Here is a 21,079-nt window from a genome sequence, read left to right as displayed (position 1 = left end):
GAAGGCCTCTAAGGCCCACGACTAGGAGAATCAAAGCCTCTAAGGCCCGTGGTTGCCAAAAAAAGCCCACAAAGGGCTGTGACTAGGGGAGAAAAGGCTTCTAGGTCCTGCAGCTAGCCTCTAAGAGGCTTCAAAACCCCACGACACCCCTTGCAACGACAAAAAAACAAAATTTTACAGCAAAAGTAGTGCCAAAAATCTCCTCCATGGGCTGCAACTTCCTTTTCTGAGCCACACGTTGAGCAATGGAGGAGTGGGTATGCTAGATCTAGGCTTAAGGCCCTAGATCAGGCCTCAAACCCTCAACAAACTCTTCCTTTCTCTGGGATGACTTCCTCTACAGGCCTAGAAACCCTCAAAACCCTAGCTGTCTAGGTTAGTGAGGCGAAGACTCACCAAAAATTTAATTTCCACTTCAACATGCCTGAGCTATCACCTACACAACTGAAAAATAGAAAGCCCAAATGCCCAATATATACAAAAAATTTAAATAAAACCCCAAAGCCTCAATACTATACAAAATAGAATTAATGGGTTAGTGTTAAAATACAAGGGTTAGATTAAAAAAATGATTTTACAATATTTACAATATCTACAAAAATACAATTAATCCTATTGGCATATTAATCTTTGTAGGTTTTAACCTCGTACAGAAATTACCTGCATACGAATTCTAAAAGCAGAAAATAAACAATGGCGAGAGCATAACACATTAAAAAATATACATAGAGATTTTCCCGTGGATCCCAAAACGGGACTACCAGATTGATTTTTCATTATATTCCTTTCAATGTTACAATACATATATATACATGCCGAAGCATCCATAAACCCTAATCCATTAACCCCGGATTAGAACATAACCGTAGTTCCCTTGATCGGATCTACAAAATACCATGGACCGAAAACCATCGCGCCCAAAACCATGTGCAAAATCCATGCACAAAACCATAGGTAGGTCCGCCCACCTAATATAGGGTCCAAATTTTTTTCCTTGGAGCACTACCTCGGACCCCGTTGAGGGGGGCTACCACTCACCTCAAATTTTAAATTTTGGCAAAACCCTCCTACATCAAATATTCCTTAGATTAAGATTTGAAGCCAAACAAAGTGTTATCCCCTCACAGTCTGTGAACTTGGGCTTTTCCAAGGGCTGGAGCAACTTGTAGCACAAATGCACTTCAAAAAATATATTATCAGATCAAGAGGGATTCGATCCACATAAGGGATCTATGAACTTGAAGATACTTGCCAGATACCTTAGACCCAAAGTGCTTACTCTATACCAACACCTAAAGCAAGCTACCTGTGCCAATAGATGTTCCTACTACCAATAATTGAAATAATAGTAATGCAATGTATTAGCTCAAAGCATATAAAAATAAACCATCCAACACATACCTCAGATCAACAAGTTGGAGACACCTGAATTGAACCTTAAAGTCTTATGCTTTTATTACAAAATCCAGCAGAGCTTTGCTCAGTAGAAAATATTTTCAACACTGTTCCAATTGAAGTTACAATGAGTAGCTCAAAGGCTTCCTTATATAGAAAAATAAGAAAGAAAATCCCTCCAAGTGGAAATAACGATTAGTTGGGTTAATCCTTGTCAAAATAATCTCATCCATCGATCTTCTCTTGAAATAACTCTATTTCCTCTGTCGATTCTTTTATTTTGAGGAAAAATTCGAATCTCTCTTAAAACCCATTTTTTTCTTGGTACAAAAATAATATTTTGGACTTTTATCTCCAAAAAAATTCAATTTGACTTGACCACCAATGTCCAAAGGGTCAATTTCTCTTAAAAAATCGACATTTTCCCTGATGGAGGACCTTTAAAATTTAATTCCCTTTGGACCCACGAATTTTTGATGATTTTCCACTTGGAGAGAATTTATTTTTTCTCAAATTAATTTTTTACTTCAAATTTAGTTAATTTTATGGCTAATTGTTTTCTTTTTATTTTTGTCAGAAAAATTAATTAAAAGACTCAGAGGGGAATAAATAATTTTCTAAGTGGATCTTTTAAGTTTTTTTTTTTAGCCATAGTGTCTAAATATGAGTAACGATGCACTAAACTGTTCCTAGATACACAAAGGGGAATAAATATTTTTTTACCCTCTAAGTGGATCTTTAATTTTTTTTTACCCATGGTGTCTAAATATGAGTAACCATGCACTAAACTATTCCTAGATACACTTTTACGTCAAAATATTACAGTATCAACCCTTAAAAGGGGAAATACACATTTGACATAAATCTGACTATGCCCAATTTTGTGACATGACACATGATCTAGTATGAAATATGCATAGACTCGATAAACATCAGGACTCACCTAAGACCTCGTTAAAGAATTCCACCCTAGCTTTGGGGTAAATCTGGGAGAAAAACTCTGCCAATTATCCGTGTTTACAATCACACATAATTTGGGGAGTTAAAAAAACTCCATAGGATGAAAAACTTTGAGAAGAATCGTAGGCTTACCTAGATGTTATTACATGGCTTAATAGTCCTACTAGAATCATTTACAAAAAAATTGCAGAATTTGGGCTTACAATGATGAAATTGAAGCCAAATGATGACAATGATCCTCACAAATTTTGTCCATTGCTTTGTACTATTATGATATTAGGAACTGTTGACATGTACATGGTGAACAAGAATGTTTAGATCTACATCAAGTGTAGGAACCACTCGTGAGTGGCTAAACCTCTCTTTGTCAATTCAAAGCATATTGTATGGTTGTTTGGGTTTTCTTTATTGTCTGATTACTTCCACTCTGTTGGGGCTATCAACCCTAGCCTACAGATTTTATCCCGCAACACACATGCAACTAAGGGTTTGGAAAATCGTGACTTTTGTCTCCACCACCATGGAGATTCTCTTTGAACAATGTTCAAAGATTCAACAATTGGAGAACAAGATTACTAGTCTTTGCCAACAATTTGAAAAAATGCTATCAACTTCTAGTGGGAGTCTTCATTCCTCTGTTTTTCCTTCTTCCAGGTTTAAATGCCTCTGTTTTAGTACATAAACAAGTGCCCTCTTGGAATAGAGATGAAGCCCTTGGCTAATGTTTGTTAGTATGCAAGTTCGTGTAGTTATGCTTGTGGGGACATTTTGTCAAGTTTATACAAAGAGTATATATAGAGTTGTAATTTTGTAGCTAAAACTCTGCCCATGCCTATGGCAATTAGAATAGTGCAAGAGTTGGGTTAAATCCTTTTACACTTTTGATGAAATGCTATGCCTTGGATGCAGATTTTGAATACAATATTTAATGTTACCGTTTAAACTAACAAAAAAAACTTTCTCCAACATTTAAATCCTTTACTATCAACATTTATAATATCTTTTTATTTGTCAGGGGCTACACAACTCCTTTGAGGAGATTTTGCTAGTCTTCTCTAGCATTACGACGAAGGAAACCAATGTTCGACAAGGACATGCAACTAGTCAACAACATGGAAAAGAGCAATCATACAACCTAGTAGAGCAGGTCATACAATTGTCCATACAAATTCTGTATAGCCATATGGATTGGAGGGTAGGATGCCTTGATTTCCGTGTTGATTGGAAATTTTAGGTTCGCTGTTTGTTTGATTAATTCCTTATAGCCATTTTCCCTACAAGGGAGCTCTTGTAAGTTGTGAAGATAATTTTAAATGATGCACTGATCTAGAAGAGCAGAAGAATTTTGCACTTTGTGATTGCTTTTTTTTTTCTTTAATTCTGTTGCATGCAATAGTTAATAATTCCAACAAGTAACTAGATTTGATCTACGTGCTTAGATAGTTGGTTTTAGGATAATATAATGAAATTCATGGAAGTCTCTTTTCCTATACATGATATTTCTTCTAGTGCTTGTCCATTAGATCTATAGTTTAGTGATGACACTCCTCCAATAGATGATCAATTCAATGATGCCAATCCTTTGCTTGAGAATGATAGATGATTTTTTAAGTGATCTGTTTGCTTTGACTACTCATCCATTGGATAGGTTAAGGCATATGCCTAAATGGGTGATATCCACATTCACTGTTTCTTTTCTTATAGGCTCATCATAGCATCATTATAAACCTCCTCTAGGGGCTCTTCTCACTACGGTCAATGATATGCCCGTTGACTTGAAACTTCATTCACCATTGACGCTCTGTTGCATGATTAATGTTGCAAAAGATCCCACTAGATAAGAATGGAAGTGGTTTGGTGTTCAAGGGGGGGTGATGTGTAATGACTACTTTATGTGCTCTTTGTTCAACAATAAGGGCAACTTTGGTAATGTGATGCATGATCTTATGTAACATTACTTGTATTTGTATCATTCGCTGAGGCTAACCTAATTAACACAATCTCATAATCCTTATTGGGGAAAGCATTGTATTCCTTGAATATTGTATATATTTATCAACTTTCATTTATAATACTAATTCAATTGTTCATTCATTTTCTATAAAAGTGATTTAATTTATAGGTTAAGGCCTATGCCTAAATGGGTGATATCTACATTCACTGATGCTTTTATTATAGGCTCATCATAGCATCATAAGAAACCTCCTCTAGGGGCTCTTCTCACTATGGTCAATGATATGCCCGTTGACTTGAACCTTCATCCACAACTGACGCTCTGTTGCATGATTAATGTTGCAAAAGACGCCATGAGATAAGAATGGAAGTGATTTGGTGTTCAAGGGGGGGTGATGTGTAATGACTTCTTTATATGCTCTTTGTTCAACAATAAGGGAAACTTTGGTAATGTAATGCATGATATTATGTAACATTACTTGTATTTGTATTATTTGTTGAGGCTAACCTAATCAACACAGTCTCATAATCCTTATTGGGGAAAGCATTGTATTCCTTGAATATTATATATATTTACCAACTTTCATTTATAATACTAATTCAATTGTTTATTCACTTTCTATAAAAGTGATTTAATTTATATGTTAAGGCCTATGCCTAAATGGGTGATATCCATATATACTGTTGCTTTTCTTATAGGCTCATCATAACATCATTAGAAACCTCCTCTAGGGGTTCTTCTACTATGGTCAATGATATGCCCGTTGACTCGGACCTTCATCCACCACTGATGCTCCGTTGCATGATTAATGTTGCAAAGGATCCCACTAGATAAGAATGGAAGCGATTTGGTGTTCAGGGGGGGGGATGATGTGTAATGACTTCTTTATGTGCTCTTTGTTCAACAATAAGGGAAACTTTGGTAATTTAATGCATGATCTTATGTAACATTACTTGTATTTGTATTATTACTGAGGCTAACCTCATCAACACAGTCTCATAATCCTTATTGGGGAAAGCATTGTATTCCTTGAATATTGTTATATTTACCAACTTTCATTTATAATACTAATTCAATTGTTCATTCACTTTCTATAAAAGTGATTTAATTTATAGGCATGGTTACCCACCAAAATGTGGGTGACCCCATGGGAGAATTTTTTTCTCCTTTGGATAACCATCCAACCAGAAACCCTACATTTGCTCAGTACATGATATTATGCCATGATACTCCACCATTTGCACTAGTTAGACACTTCTCACCATTCGACATTCCTCTTGAAGGAAGGCGGGTCATCATTAGGTAGATACTTTAACTATCTAACAATCATGTGATTTTACTTAATGTTTTGGACATTCTAACATGGATTATGGGGTGATCTGAATGATTGATCGATCTTGATTGTAAACCTATGCCCTCACTTTACCGGGGATATTAGTTTTTGACCCTAGCCCAATGGGACTGTTAAAGTTCCTTGAAATTCTGCAACTACTTAGTGAATTACTGAAAACAAGGCAACTAGAAACTAAAACCAACTTTACTTTCACCAAGATACACAATTTCTTAACAATTTATAAGCAATAGAAAAACACCAGAGATAAAAACACAAGAACACAAATTGACATGCTTGTTTATCCAGGAAACCCAAATGGGAACTTGCTTTCTTTGTTGTGGTATTTTATTGATTGTTCTAGAGCAATTGGATCTATTACAATTCACGTTACTCACTGCTAGCAATTTGTCTCTGAGAAAACACATGTTCTCTTGCTGAATCGCCTTGACTTGCCCAGAGTATCCTTGATCCATGCTCCTAGATCCTTGCGCATTAGAAGCCCCTATTTCCTTGTGAACTTCCTCATATTTCCTAGCGCACAATTGGGGTCCTATTTTCTAGTGCAAATCCCCTATTTCCTTGCGCACTTGTGGCCTCCTAAATCCTAGTGTGCAAGCTCCTCAATTTTGCGCGCACACTCACACAAAGAATGATCTCACAAGAATATGACGATCTTATGCCTCCGTCCTCCTCTTTATAGATAGAATTCGAGCATGCAAGAAGGCCTAGTTCAATTTAGAAGTTCGAGTTCTGATTGCGAGTTAATTGAGAGTTCATCTTGTTCTCTCTCCAATCAACACTTGGAGTCTTAACTCATTCTCTCTCCAATCAACACTGAAGACTAACTCGTTCTAATTGAACTTGTAATTGCCACCTCATCTTGTAGTCAAACTGAAGAAGGCTCCACGTAACTGAAGCTCCAACACTATGCATGTAAACTTGATGACCATTCCAGTAAACTGGAAATCAACTCATTGTAATTGAAGTCCATCTCATGAACTCACACTCATGGTAGAGAAAGACAAATTCGTGCTCTTCACTACCTAAGGCACAAGCCAGAAGATCTTCCATGCTACATTTTCAACTCTCCGTCCTGCGAGGAAGGGATTTTGTACAACTTCCAACTTATCTCAGAAATAGACGAAACTGCCTCTTGCCAATGTCTTGGTCAAGATATTTACTGTCTGCTCCTTTGTTGGAATGTATGGTAGCTTCACTACCCCTTTCTATACATAGTTCCTGAAAATCAACTCATTGTAATTGAAGTCCATCTCATGAACTCACACTCATGGTAGAGAAAGACAAATTCGTGGTCTTCACTAGCTAAGGCACAAGCCAGAAGATCTTCTATGCTACATTTTCAACTCTCCGTCTTGCGAGGAAGGGATTTTGTACAACTTCCAAATTATCTCAGAAATAGACGAAACTGCCTCTCGCCAATGTCTTGGTCAAGATATCTACTGTCTGCTCCTTTGTTGGAATGTATGGTAGCTTCACTACCCCTTTCTATACATAGTAGGAACAATGGATTCTCATAGAGCTTAATGCAACTTTGATTGTCATAGTGTATCACAGTAGGCTCCATCCCTTGCTTGAAATGTCCCATAAGCAACTTCCTAATCTAAATGGCTTCACATGCTACCAAGTTGGCAACCATGTATTCAACCTCCGCTAAACTAAGTGCAACTGATCTTTGTGCCCTACTAAACCAGGAAACAATTGTTGACCCAATGTTGAAGACACAACCCAAATACTCTTTCGATTTGTTGAGCTCCCTTCCCAATTTGCATATGTGAAGCCCTCAAGCCTCACACCATCAACCTATCTGTACCATAATCTATAAACTGTCATGCCTATGAGATACCTTAAAACATGCTTCGCAACAACCCAATGAAATTTGGTTGGTTCCATCACGAATTGACTCAACTGGTTCACTACAAAACATATATCAAGTCGTGTGTTAACTAAGTACATCAACAACCCATTGAGTTGCCTATACAATGTGACATCTACTCGCTCTAGTCTACTAGCATCCGCCTTCCTCCAGTTTGTGACTAGAGGCATGGTCATGGGCCTGTAATCCTGCATCTAAAACCTCCTGAGGATATCTGTAATGTACTTCCCTTGCTCGAAGAAGATTTCCCCATCACCTTGCCATACTTCCAACCCGAGGAAATAGTGCATAAGCCCTATATCCTTCATCTCAAACTCTCTTGCAAGATCTGTGTTGCAATCCTGGATTAAGCTGACTACTCTAGTCAATATAAGATCGTCAACATAGAGCACTAGAATGAGCGAAAACCCTCCAATCGTAATGTAGTCCAGGTTGGCATACGTCTCACTCTTAGTGAAGCCCAATCCTTGAAGGTAGTTATCAATGCGTGTGTACCATGCTCTCGGTGCCTGCTCGAGCCCATAAAGATCTCTCTTCAGCGAACAAACACGAGTGTCTTTGCTGAAAGTCTCAAACCCCTCTGGCTGCTCCATATATATATCCTCCTCAATCACTCCGTTGAGGAATGCTGTCTTCACACCCATCTAGTGGATCCTCCACCCCATCTATGTTGCAAGTGTTAGAATCATCTTGTTGGATGAATAATGAGCTACTAGGATAAACATTTCATCATGGTCTATGCCCTCAACCTGTGGGAACGATGATAGGGCAACTTAATTAACTTGAATGCTTTCAATGGCATTTACTTGTGATTTAGGTTCTTCTTAACTTGATTTTGTTTTTCATCATCAAACAAATGCCAAAACAAAAGTGAACACAAGATATAAGTTCTATGCTAGGGCAAAACCCACAATGGGGAAAACCTATTAGAACTTCTTCTTATCAACCTCAAAGGAGGCTACGAAGACCAAACAAGACTACCTAGCTCCCTCCAAGATACAAGTCAACCAACCAAACATTTAGTAAGATCTTTATAGGAATTCTCTTTACATGAATGCTCTTCAAGCCTTCTCAGATCATGCATAAGACAAGGATCTGAACTTCATAGAACTTGACACCTCCTTCGTTGGATTTGTTCTTCCTTCTAAGGCCTTCGCATACCTTCCAAACCTCTGATTAGAAGACACCAAGATATACAAGCTTCTTTTTGACTTCCTCGCACATCCTTCCTAAACCACATATCATATATAATGTGTTTGTATCAATTGTCCTTCATGATATGAAAAAAATATCCTTCTATATATGGCCCTCCAAGTGGCTTATTAAGCCCACCCTAGGCTGACACGAACAAGCTGGCTGACTTGATCTCTAAGAGTCCTTTAGACACATTTAATTACAAAATCTTATTTCTTTACATTGATACAAGTGCCCAATAGGGTCTTTAATGATTTTGACTCTAGACACAAACAAAAAAGCATACAATAGATGCTTGACCTATTGACCAAACAAGCATGAAACCCATGCTCCATAAATATTGTTTCTTTTTCCCTTTTTTTTCATATTTTCATCAATACATGAGAGATACGCTATGACATAAGACAAATGACAATTATGAAGACAAAAAATAGTTACAATTTACAACACTCCCTCTTAACTAGGGAGGTATTCATAACTGTCCAACCTGTACAAGGAAGTACTCCATTTGAAAAGTTCTTGTAAGAAGAGTTCCAGATTGATAAGCATCACTCATCATAGCCAACATTGTCACATTACCCAAGGCCTTGACAACTATGCTCTCTCTTTCACAAGATCAGAGCACAATGTTGGGAGGCATTCCATAGGACACCATAATGCCTCATCATGGTACATACTCCACCTTGGATACCCAGAGTATTCCTACCATTGGACCATTCTTATACAAGTCCATGTGACTTAGGATCCTCATCCTAATCCATCACATTACATGACTCTATGAATGTATGTCCAAGATGCTTATCTAAATCACCATTCTCCTTATCAATGCCCATGTACTTGACTTAGGACATCAATTCTAATCCATCATAGTACTTGACACAAGGAAAACAAACAAGTCATAATTCTCCCTATCCCTGATGCATGCACTAGACTTACGTCTGTTAGTCTTGGTCTAGTTGTTAAATTGGCAACTAGGGCCAAACTCCATGTGGGTTAGCTTATTTCTGGCAGCTGATATTTTTATTGGATCCCTCTCGTCGAGAGGTGTAGGATTGATCCAAAGATCATCCGATTCCGATAAGTATTTATGGAGATATGAATTTATTTTGTTTATGTAATTATTATCAAGCCGACCAGCACTTATGTAGGCTCTAGAAGTCCAACCGACGTGTCTATTCATCATCCTCGCTTTAGTATAAATAGAAGAGTTTTTGATGTCAATTGGCACACACACTCTTCATGTGATCTCCTCCTCACCACGTCTTGGGTTTTTGGTGAAGGAGAGACACACAAGAAGATACCTTGGATGATGCCCTAGCTTATACGTGGATGATGCCCTAGCAATATACGCACAAACATTCATACAATATAAGGGAAGGAACACAGCATGGATGGAAATACTTACGTAGTTTATACACTGTCATGAAGGCAATATATACGCACAGTTATGGAATGCACAGTGATGGAAACCCTATACGCTGAGCAAGCAATGAAGACATCCACACAGTTCATACGCTGTCCAGATAGCCTAGACGCAGTAATGCCCTAGCCGCAGTAAGCAACAGGCTTATGAAGAAATATAAACACAGTCAATGGGTCAATAAGACGCAGTGAGTCAACAAGACCTGTTCACGCATTCCTCTCTGCCATTCTATACATATATACGCTATATATATACAGTATACAGGTATGGCTATTCTACGTGAAGTCTAGAACATGTGTGGCCTTTCTACGTGATACATATATACGCTGTATATGGAAATTATAACCGCGATAGCTGCAGTCAAGGAAAGGGGTAGCCGCAGTTGAGGAATAACGAAGCCGCAGGAAATGAAGTAGCTGTAGTCAAGTGAAAATGACGAAGCCGTTGGAAATGAACACGCCGCAGTCATGTATATGAAGTCGTAGTCAAGACATATACAACCACAATCAAGGAAAGGGTAGCTGCAGTAATAAGGAAGAGCTGTAGGGAGCTGTAAGTGGCCGCAGTAAGGTAATGAGGCCACTGGAACGAACTGCTGTAGCCGCAATCAATCAATATAAATCTCGGTGGTATCCCTGTGACAGTTTAGATGCAATGAACAACATAACTCAGATTGCACAATGAAAATTACATTGGGTATCATCTCAGTCTCATTACTGTTTCGACATAACTATAATGATGAAGCAGGTTTTAGTATTGATCAACAGCCTCTCAACATACCTATAAAAGGAGACATATAGTGGCAATAGTCATCACAGTATTCAGATCTAGTATTCTTGATATGATCAAGTATCTCAGAGGTGCAGCAAGGATGATAATCCCAACAGCGTGATGATGAATGAGATCATGAGCATGGGAAACTTGATGCAGCATGATGAGCAACATGAAGGTGATGAATGAGAGGTAGCATTATGATAGGTGAAGCCGTCACCTTGGAGAATCAGTTGAAGCAGAATGTCTTCAACTGATCTCATTGTTATAGAAGATGATCTATGCTTAGATCTAGACAAGTCAAAGTGTTGACTTCTGTTGTAATTGTACTCTCTCTCTCTCTCTCTCTCTTTCTCTGGTGAACTTTGAAGATAAAAGAAGATTTGATCAAAGGGTTTCCCCACACATTGTGGGGTTTGTCCTTGGCTTGCGCCATATCTTGTGTCCTCTTGCCTTGGCTTTTCTTCTGCATATTATATTTATGTTCTATCTGCAGTTTATCGTAATGCTGATGTGATTGCTAACTGTGAAAATTTAAATAAATTGCTCTAGCATAGAACATACCCAAAACTTAACACTAGTACATGACAGGGAAAACTGATGTCCAACCAAACTCCCTCTCAATCAAGGAGGACATCCCTATTCTCCTTTTAATAAGAGAATAGATCCTGCTTCTATTCAAGGAGACTCCTTTTTGCTCCCTCTTAAACTTAGAGGAGATTCCCAACTTCCTTAGGGAAGTCATAGCCACAAGTCCTCAAACTTGTTTTTTATAAAAGCACCAACTACCAGCTTGCATGGCTGCCTCTTTCCTCCTCATCTCATTGTACAGAGCATGCTTCCTTTCATGGAGCCATCTTCTTATGATAGGTTCCAGTCATCTAACTTGCTCATCACTTTCGTCTCGACTTTATTAATGACGACATTCTATTGAAGCTTACCAAACTTCAAGCTAATCATAGCTTCCATGAAAATGATCTCCCTTCTAGACCTTCAGGTTATCATCTCACATTGCGACCCTCCAATCCCAAGATGAGCACATCTTGATATTCCTTGATTTCAAGTACCAAACCTTGAGCTTTTCCCCCAACATACATATAGTTGCTTCAACTATCATATATACCTACAACATCATTCCAGGCAGCAAAAACAACATGTTAACTAGATAACCAATAGTAGATATCATCATCAAACTTACCTTATGACGTTCTTCTTGACAAAACATCAAGATTTCAAGGTCCATCTCCATTTGAGAGTATCATAGTGCCTAAGGATCCAACTTGATTACCAAGTTACCATTTTTCCTTCAATGAACTTTGATAACATCAGTTCCTTTAGGGTCTTTACAGTTCCCTCCATTCATCATGCTCTACATAGCATAATATTGGTTTTTCTTAGCAATATACCTACATTATGACAAGTACCACCAAGCAAAATATACAAATACAAGAAGATGATGGTAACTTAGACAATCTAGGGATACCACAATATCTTAGAGGGAGGATTCCTAGGATTTTTAGATTCAAACCCTAAGTTACTAGATATTTACCTTTGAATCTTCAGCCCCAGTGTTTGAATCCAAAATTCAATTCTACCGTTACTAAGGTTTTCCATACACCCTTGACTACCTACAAACCCAAAAGTCCAAAAATTTGGGTTTTTATGAGAGAACAGATAGATTATGGTTAGGGTTTCTCACTTGACTAGGGTTGTACAAAACCCTAGTTACCAATAGTCTTCAACAAACCCTAGAACAAACATGTCCCAAAAACCCTAATGCAATTCATGTTAGACCTTATATTCATAGAGACAATTATACGTACCTCAAAGTCAAGGACCACATACCTTAGTCCTTTGTGATTGCAAGAAGTCTGCTACAAAGCTCTCTTCTTGATTACATTGTCCAAGGTATTTTCACTTCCATAGCTGTCATGATCTTCCATTGATTCCAAGATGCCAAAGCCAGAGGTTGACTTCCAATGATCTTGAAAGTGTCAAATAAGAGCAAACTGCTTTGTCCTTTCAAGCGTGATTCTTGTACCAATCTTCAAGAATTTCACAAAAAATTCCCTTAGAATAGGTCTCGTACCTATCTCTTCTTGGAGATGCCATATTCTTTGTCAAACTTTTAAGCCTTTGTTGAAGTAGATCAATGCTGATAATTTTCCAACATAGTCACAATAGTAAAATGGATTTGAATCCTTTTCACAATGACTGCCTTCAATATGACAAACTCTTCTCACTGCTGTAAACTGCTTGCTTCAAGTATTCCTTTTATTGAGACTTTGAAATGCCAAATAAGAATAATTACTCATAAATTTATTTTCTTTGTTTTCAACAATAGCATTGGTCCTATTCAAAAGAATGCAGATTTGATCTTTTTCACAATGGCACAATTTGTTGGGGGGAGACGCTGCTATAAGCCTTGTTAAAGTCTGATATATACTTATGAGAATGAGACTGTGATCTTCTGATGATCATTGAAGTAGACCTTCCAAATAAACCCAATATGATTATGAAAAAAGCAGAAATTCTCTTTATTTTACAAGGTCGACTTTAATGTTACTGTTGAGGCTCGTCCTTCCTATATATATATATTTATGCCCAAAATTTTGTTTTTCCTTTCAAGAAACTCAGTCTTGAATAAGCTAATGGTCTAGCCCTTCAGATATCTGAAAATGTGCTTGTTGGTATCTTCAAACTTCTGACTTTTGATCTCTAGTCTGCGGCCCAAATCGCAAAGGTATAAGCTTGTAAATATGCCTAGACATATGCTCTTTTTCTAGCTTGGAATTTCTTCAAGGAGCTCGACCTTCAAGACTAGGCCTAAGACCCTTCTTCTTTATTCAATGTGATTTTCTAGCTGCCTTTGCATCACTGACCTTAGCTTTGATACCATGTTGGAAAATTGATAAGGCAACTTAATTAACTTGAATGTTTTCCTTACATGACATTTACTTGATTATGTTTTTCATCATCAAATAAATGCCAAAACAAAAGTGAACACAAGATATAGGCTCTATGCTAGGGAAAAACCTACCAAGTGGTAAACCCATAAGAGCTACTTCTTATCAACTTTAATGGAAACTACCGAGACCAAACAAGACTTCTTAGCTCCCTCCAAGATACAAGTCGACCAACTAGACATTTAGTAGGATCTTTTTCCGCATTCTCTTCACAAGAATGTTCTTCAAGCCTTCTTGGATCATGCATAAGATGGGGGTCTGAACTTCATAGAACTTGACACCTTCTTCATTGGATTTGTTCTTCCTTCTAAGACCTTCGCATACCTTCCAAACCTCTGATTAGAAGACACCAAGATATACAAGCTTCTTTTTGTCTTCCTCTCACTTCCTTCATAAACCGCAGATTAGATATAATGTGTGTGTATCAATTGTCCTTCATGAACTCGAAGGTCCTTTTATATATAGCCCTTCCAAGTGGCTTATAAAGCCCACCCTAGCTTGACATGAACAAGCTGGCCAAATTGATCTCTAAGAGTTTTTAATACACATTTAATTACAAAATCTTATTTCATTACATTGATACAAGTGCCCAATAGGGTCTTTAATGGTTTTGAATGTAGACACAAACCTGAAGCATACAATGGATGTTTGACCTATTGACCAAAGAAGCATGAAAACCATGCTCCATAAATAAATTTTCTCTTTACATTTTCTTTCATCTTTTGATCAATACATAAGAGATACATTATGACATAAGACAAATGACAATTATGAAGACCAAATCTAGTTACAATTTCCACCACAACCTACGAGAATCCCTAGGCCATAAACTTGGCCTTGTACTTCTCCACACTCCCATATGCTCCATGCTTCACCTTATACACCCAATGTGAGCCTACTATTCATTTTTCCTTTGGGTGTGGCACAAACGTTGTTCTTCATGATGGAGGAATATTCCTCCACCATAGCATCCCACCAAACTTGCTGAGAGGCTGCCTCCTCGAAACAAGAAGGCTCTGAGTCTAACAACTCAATCATCAATGCCATGTACCTGGTGTACCTCTGTGGCTTCTTGCTCTGCCTGAACATAGAGCTAGGAGTCTCAACTTGCTATTGGGCCTCTTGAATCAACCTCTTGACCCACTTGGCTCTCTTCCTCCCTGTGTTGGGATTCACGGACTGAGTGGCTGCCTCCACTCGTCCTGGCCTCTCCTCCTCATCCTTCAATGTCTCATTCTCATCCTGCTATACTACCCACTTTCCACTTTGTTGAGACTCAATCTGTGATATCAACTAAGGCTCCTGCTTGGGAGCAAGTAGCTCCTCCTCAGGTACTCCATCTCGCTCTCGTTCCAAGGACTCCCTCAAAGCTTTGCTCTCCTCAAACCTCATGTCCGACATCATAATTGTCTCCTTGGGTGATGGTATAAACACCTTATACGCCTGAGATTTTTCATTGTAACCCATGAAAGTTCCATCTTCAACTGTGGGCTTCAACTTGTGCCTACTCTCTCTGGACACATGGCTTTAAAATTTAGTGTTAAAGATGCGAAAGTGAGAAACATTAGGCTTCTTGCCTGTGAAAGCCTTCTCTGGTGTAACTCGTCCAAGCACTCTATGTGGACCCCTGTTCTGTATAAATATTGTACTGTTACATGCCTCTGCCCATAAGGACATGGGAAAACCTTGGTCATGCAACTTGGCCTTGGTTGCTCCAATTATGCTACAGTTATTCCTCTTGGCCACCCCATTCTGTTTAGGGTTATGGGGTGCTGTTATCTCTCTCCTAATGCTCTCCTTGGTGCATATGTCACTGAAAGCATTGCAGACATATTCCTTGCAATTGTCACTCCTCAATGCTTTGATCTTCTTCTCAACCTGGTTTTCTACCAAGACCTTAAACTCCATAAACTTGATGAAGACCTCCTCCTCCTCCTTCATAAAGAAGATCCACGTTTTCTGAGAATAATCATCTATGAAAGTAACATAATACCTGTGTCTTATAAGAGACGAGAAGAGAAGGGCCCACATGCGTCTGAATGTACCAGTTCCAAAATACCTTTGGCTCTGCTGTCTTGGCCCTAGAAAGATGACTTGGCATACTTGCCAAGTGTGCACCCCTTGCACACATCATGCTAGTCGAATGCGCACTGTGGTAGTCTTGTGGCTATTTGCTGAAGGATCTTTAGTGCCCCAAGATGAAAATGCTCCATGCATTTGTGCCACAACTCCCCCACGTCTCTGCTTTGCACACTTCCTACCTTGCTGCTCAAGGCTGCACATGGCTCAAACTGCAACATGTACAAATTCTTCATCCATACACCTATTTGCTTCATGGATCTAGAAGCTAAGTGCCTAAGGTAAGCCTTAACTCTTCTAAAGATGACCTCATGATCCTTGTCCTCTAGGGTAGCAACATAAACAAGGTTCTTCTTCAGGCCAAGAACATAAAGGACCTTATTGAGATGGAGAGAACTACCAGACTCCCTCTCAAAGATGACAGTACCAACTCCCTTAGTCAAGTACTTGCCATCATCTCCTAGCTTAGTGCGAACTGGTTGTCCTTCTCCTTCAACTGGCTGAAATATTCCTTGTTCCCGGTTATATGGAAGGATGCTCTTGAATAAATATACCATACATTGTTGCTTACTGAGCTTGCCCTGCAAGCTATCAATGAAAAATATTTCTCGAACTGAGAAGAATACACATCTACCTCCGCTGATGCGGCCACATGGTCCTTACTAGACCCTTTCTTCCAGTTAGGACACTTAATGGCATAATGCCCGCACTCGTGGCAATGGAAGAAATTGATCTTGTTCAATCTTTCTTCTTCTTCTCACCATTCTCGCTGGACTCGACCTTACCATGGCCCTTCTTGCCATTGGCTTTGCGACCTTTGCTTGCCAGGGCAAAGTTCTCCTCGTCCTCTATTTTCATTGATCTTCTAGCTCTCGTCTCTTCAGATTTCTTCTTGGACGTAGTCACTCCGTAGCGTCTCCCATCCTGATAAATTTTCTCTGCCATTGACTGCATCTTGGAAACTCTCCCAAGACTTATGAAGTCCCAGTAGCACAAGACTCACAAGGTCTTTGTCTGCTACATTCTCGCCCACTCTAGTTAGCTCATCCCGAACTTGGGTGAATTTGTAAAGGTACGTAATGATGGGCTCTCTTTTGCTCATCCAGAGATTTCTTAACTTGTCCTTCAGAGCATGCTTCCTGGCATCATTGGAACCTTGATACAAATCTAAGATGGCTTTCCACATCTCGTATGCTGACTTCTTCTCATGGAGATGAGGGATAACATGGACTTTGACCCCCTGAAAAATGATCCTTTTGGCCTTCGTGTCGTTCTTGTTATTGTGGATCAATTGTTGGGGATCTTGAGGTGGAACTATTTGATGCGCCACAATTTTAGCACCTCATTATCTTCCAACACCATTGAGATCTGCTCCTTCCATGAGCATACATTCGAGGCTCCCTCTAAACAATGATTTGCCCTTAGTTCTTGGAACAACATCCTGCTTATCCAAAAACTGCGCTTCAAAACTCTATTGCAAGCCTTCAGATTGATTTGCGCTCTTCACTGACTGATCAATTTGGTGCTAGTCTTTATGTTGAACTCTACGTTGATACCATGTTAAATTTCCTTGAAACTCTGCACCTACTTAGTGAATTACTAAAAACAAGGAAACTAAAAATTGAAACGAAATTTACTTTCACCAAGATATAGAGTTTCGTAACAATTTATAAGCAACAAAAAAACACCAAAGATAAAACACATGCACACAAAAACCCAAATGGGAAAACTTGCTTTCTTTGTTGTGGTATTTTATTGATTGTTCTTCAATAATTGGATCTATTACAATTCACACTACTTATTGTAGTCAACAATCTATCTCTGAGAACACACTTGTTCTCCCACTGAATAGCCTTGTCTTGCCTTGAGAATCTCTGAAGCTTGCTCATAGATCCTTGCACACTAGAAGCCCCTATTTCCTTGCGCACTTCCTCCTATTTCTTAGCGCAAAATTGGGCTCCTATTTTCTAGTGAAAATCCCCTATTTTCTTGCGCACTTGTGGCCTCCTTAATCCTAGCGCACAAGCTCCTCAATTCTGCGCACACACATACAAAGAAAGATCTCACAAGAATATGATGATCTTGTGCCTTCATTAGATAGAATTCGAGCATGCAAGAAGGCGTAGTTCAATTTAGAAGTTCGAGCTGTGATTGTGAGTTAACTTAGAGTTCATCTCGTCCTCTCTCCAATCAACACTTGGATTCTTAACTCGTTCTCTCTCCAATAAACACTAAAGACTAACTCATTCTAAATGAACTTGTAATTGCAACCTTGTCTTGTAGTCAAACTGAAGAAGACTCCACGTAACTAAAGCCCCAAAACTACGCATGCAAACTTGATCACCATTCCAGTAAATGGGAAATCAACTCATTGTAACTAAAGTATACCTGATGAACTCATGCTCATGCTAGAGAAGGACAAATTCGTGGTCTTCACTGGCTAAGGCACAAGCCAAAAGACCTTCCACACAACATTTTTAACAAGGACCTCCTTTGAGGCCTTCGGGTTGTACGAGGGGTACTACTTAGGAGACTTGGGTTGGTACAATGTGTCCATGATATTCTATACTTTCCACTTTCCATTATTCTTCAGATCTCATCTCTGTTCTTTGGGCTTGTGGTCATTGGTTCATTGGGATTGGCATTCTTTTATCCTCATCCTTGAGTCTGTGCCGAAAACATTTCCCAGGAGGTTTCTGTGAAGACTTCTTCAGGAGTCTTATTGTCTAAGGCCCAATGAGGAGTTCTGTTTTGTACATAAACAACCATATTTGCAGCTTCTTCCCATAGAAACTTTGGCAGCTTTGGTCATGCACCATGGCTTTGACTGCTTCCATAATGGTTCTATTCTTCCTCTCAGCCACACCATTTTGTTGTGGATTGTACGATACAAATGGTTTTTTTCTTTATTCAGACGACTTTGCAAGGATCATTAAACCCATTGGAGGTGAACTCTCTCCCATTATCAGATCGGAAAGCTTTGATAACTTTCTAGTTTGATTTTCAATCAAAGCCTTGAAATATTTCAACATGTCAAATGCTTCCCCTTTATTTTTCAAAAAGAATATCCATGTCTTGTGAGAAAAATCATCAAGAAAAATCATGAAATACATGTAACCACCAAGAGAAGTAACATGCATAGGTCCATATAAATCAAAATGTATGAGGTGAAATACTTGACTAGTTTTTGTTCTACATGAAGGGAATTGTCCCTTCATATGGTTTCCACTTGCACATCCTGGGCATTCCAGAAAACATCTTCCTTACATGAGGTAAGGCTTTGTAGTGTAGGTGAGTGAATCTTCTGTGCCATAGCTCACACTGACGATCAATATCATGGACCATCCATGAATGGTTTACCATTGACTTTGTAAAGCCCTTCACATCTTGATCCAAGAGTGAATGCTTCTCTCATACTTGAATTCAAAGGCCAAGTTAAAAAATAAAAGAAACTTTCATTGCTTTATCTTCTAGAGTAGGTACATACAAAACCATGTACATACAAAAATTCTTGTAGAAAAATAGATTTGCCATCATCTAACTGAAATGAAACTAAACCATAACTTTTAAGTTGGTGAGTAGAATTATCTCCAAGGATAACATTTAAATTAATCTCCCTCTCAACTAGATTAGATAGTGCTTCTTTGTAACTAGTAAAGTGTTTGGATGATCAAGGTGGATATTGGTGGCCACCCTCCTGTTCCACTTAAACCCCCCAAGTAGTTTCATCTGTTTCCTTGTTCATTTCAACATTTACTAAATTTACCAGTTTTTCAGGTCCTGAACTTCCAGAGCAGTTTTGACCACCTAAACGATGTTTTTTTGAGGTCCGCGACAAGCCGTAACTATAGGCAAAGGCCTGTGGCGAACCTTGTAGTACTTAGAGAGACCTTTCCAACAAGGTATCATACGCGCCAAACAGAGATAATATGACGAAGTTACGACCTCGCGGAGTTGGTTGCCCAACTAACCTCAATGCGGCCCACAAACTCTTGGTTTTACATCTCTTAGGGTTAGGGTTTTATCATGTTTTCCAATAATAAATAGGCCCTTGAGCTTCATTGTAACACAGTTCAAAGGCATGTAGCTATCACATCTCTTCTGAGAGATAAGTTACCGTCGCTCAAGTTATCTTATTTCCATATGTTTGTAAGCATTGTTCAATATTTTTCTATTAATGAAATGAAGTGTTTTTCTGCTGCATCTCTGTGTTTATGATATATCTGTAAGTTGTTGCGTTCCTGTTTAAGTTCGGATCAGTGGTATCAGAGCAGTCTGCTCTTTCTCTGTTTTTCTTTGCACGTCCCCAACGAGGCTAGAGTTTAAGGAGTTAGGGCTTGATTTGGTTGAACCATTGCTAGATGAGCCTCACAAAACCCAACGACCTCCCATGGCAGAAGAAAAGAAAGACGAGGGGGCAAGAGATCCTTTCAAAATGTTGTTTGAGGAAGCCCTCGAGCGACAGAGAGATGCGATAATGGATAGCTTTGCCCAGATCCTTCGACAACTATCCATAGGCGATGCATCTTCATCCAACAACCGCTCTGGAGGCGCCCCTCCTTTTAAGATACAAGTTAATTTCAATATTCCCATATTCGAAGGCCTAATAGATGCAGACACCGTAGATAAATGGTTAAATCCATTGGAAGGATATTTTTAAGTTCATGAATTTTCCAATCGGGAAAATATTACTTTTGCACTTCTTAAAGCCGCTCCACACGTCAAGGATTGGTGGGAAACCTACTGTGAACAAAAGGACAAGAGTGAACCCTCGCTGTTTTCAGCCGCACCCACTTGGAATTCTTTCGAAGACGCCATCAAGGAACAATATTACCCTATTGGGAGCTATGAAGACAAATACATAAAGTGGACCACGCTACGACAGGGAAGGGACCAAGATGTGCCAGAGTTCACAAATACTTTCCATACCCTTTGCACAAAATTGGGCATCAAAGACACTGAGCGACATTTGGTGCTCAAGTACTACGACTGTCTACACAAAATACATCCAGGATGAGATGGAGTTCTTGGACATTTCCTTGCTCAGTGCGACGTATCGTTATGCTGTCAAGATTGACCAGAAGTTTAAACAAAAGAAGTGAGACTTTGG

General features: G+C 38.9%; 1 protein-coding gene across 13 annotated transcripts in view; it reads left to right on the top strand.

Annotated features, from left to right (window-relative positions):
• The window catches only part of LOC149218446 (NAC domain-containing protein 54-like), a 288,196-nt gene that overhangs the window by 59,737 nt on the left and 207,380 nt on the right, over positions 1-21,079 (top strand). For all 13 annotated transcript variants that reach the window (XR_016249170.1, XR_016249172.1, XR_016249173.1 and 10 more), the window contains one exon: positions 3,371-3,502. Coding sequence is in view for 7 of the 13 variants with exons in the window: in XM_089384042.1 (XP_089240168.1) it covers positions 3,371-3,502 (132 nt within the window). In the remaining 6 variants the exon portion in view is untranslated. The remainder of the gene's footprint in view (positions 1-3,370; positions 3,503-21,079) is intronic.

This window comes from Pinus tabuliformis, chromosome Q, assembly GCF_031772625.1.
Source record: "Pinus tabuliformis cultivar Carrire ecotype Pingquan chromosome Q, CPIR1, whole genome shotgun sequence".
NCBI lineage: Eukaryota > Viridiplantae > Streptophyta > Pinopsida > Pinales > Pinaceae > Pinus > Pinus tabuliformis.
Note: the sequence above shows the minus strand (reverse complement) of the source record. Positions and strands in the feature narration are given on the sequence as shown.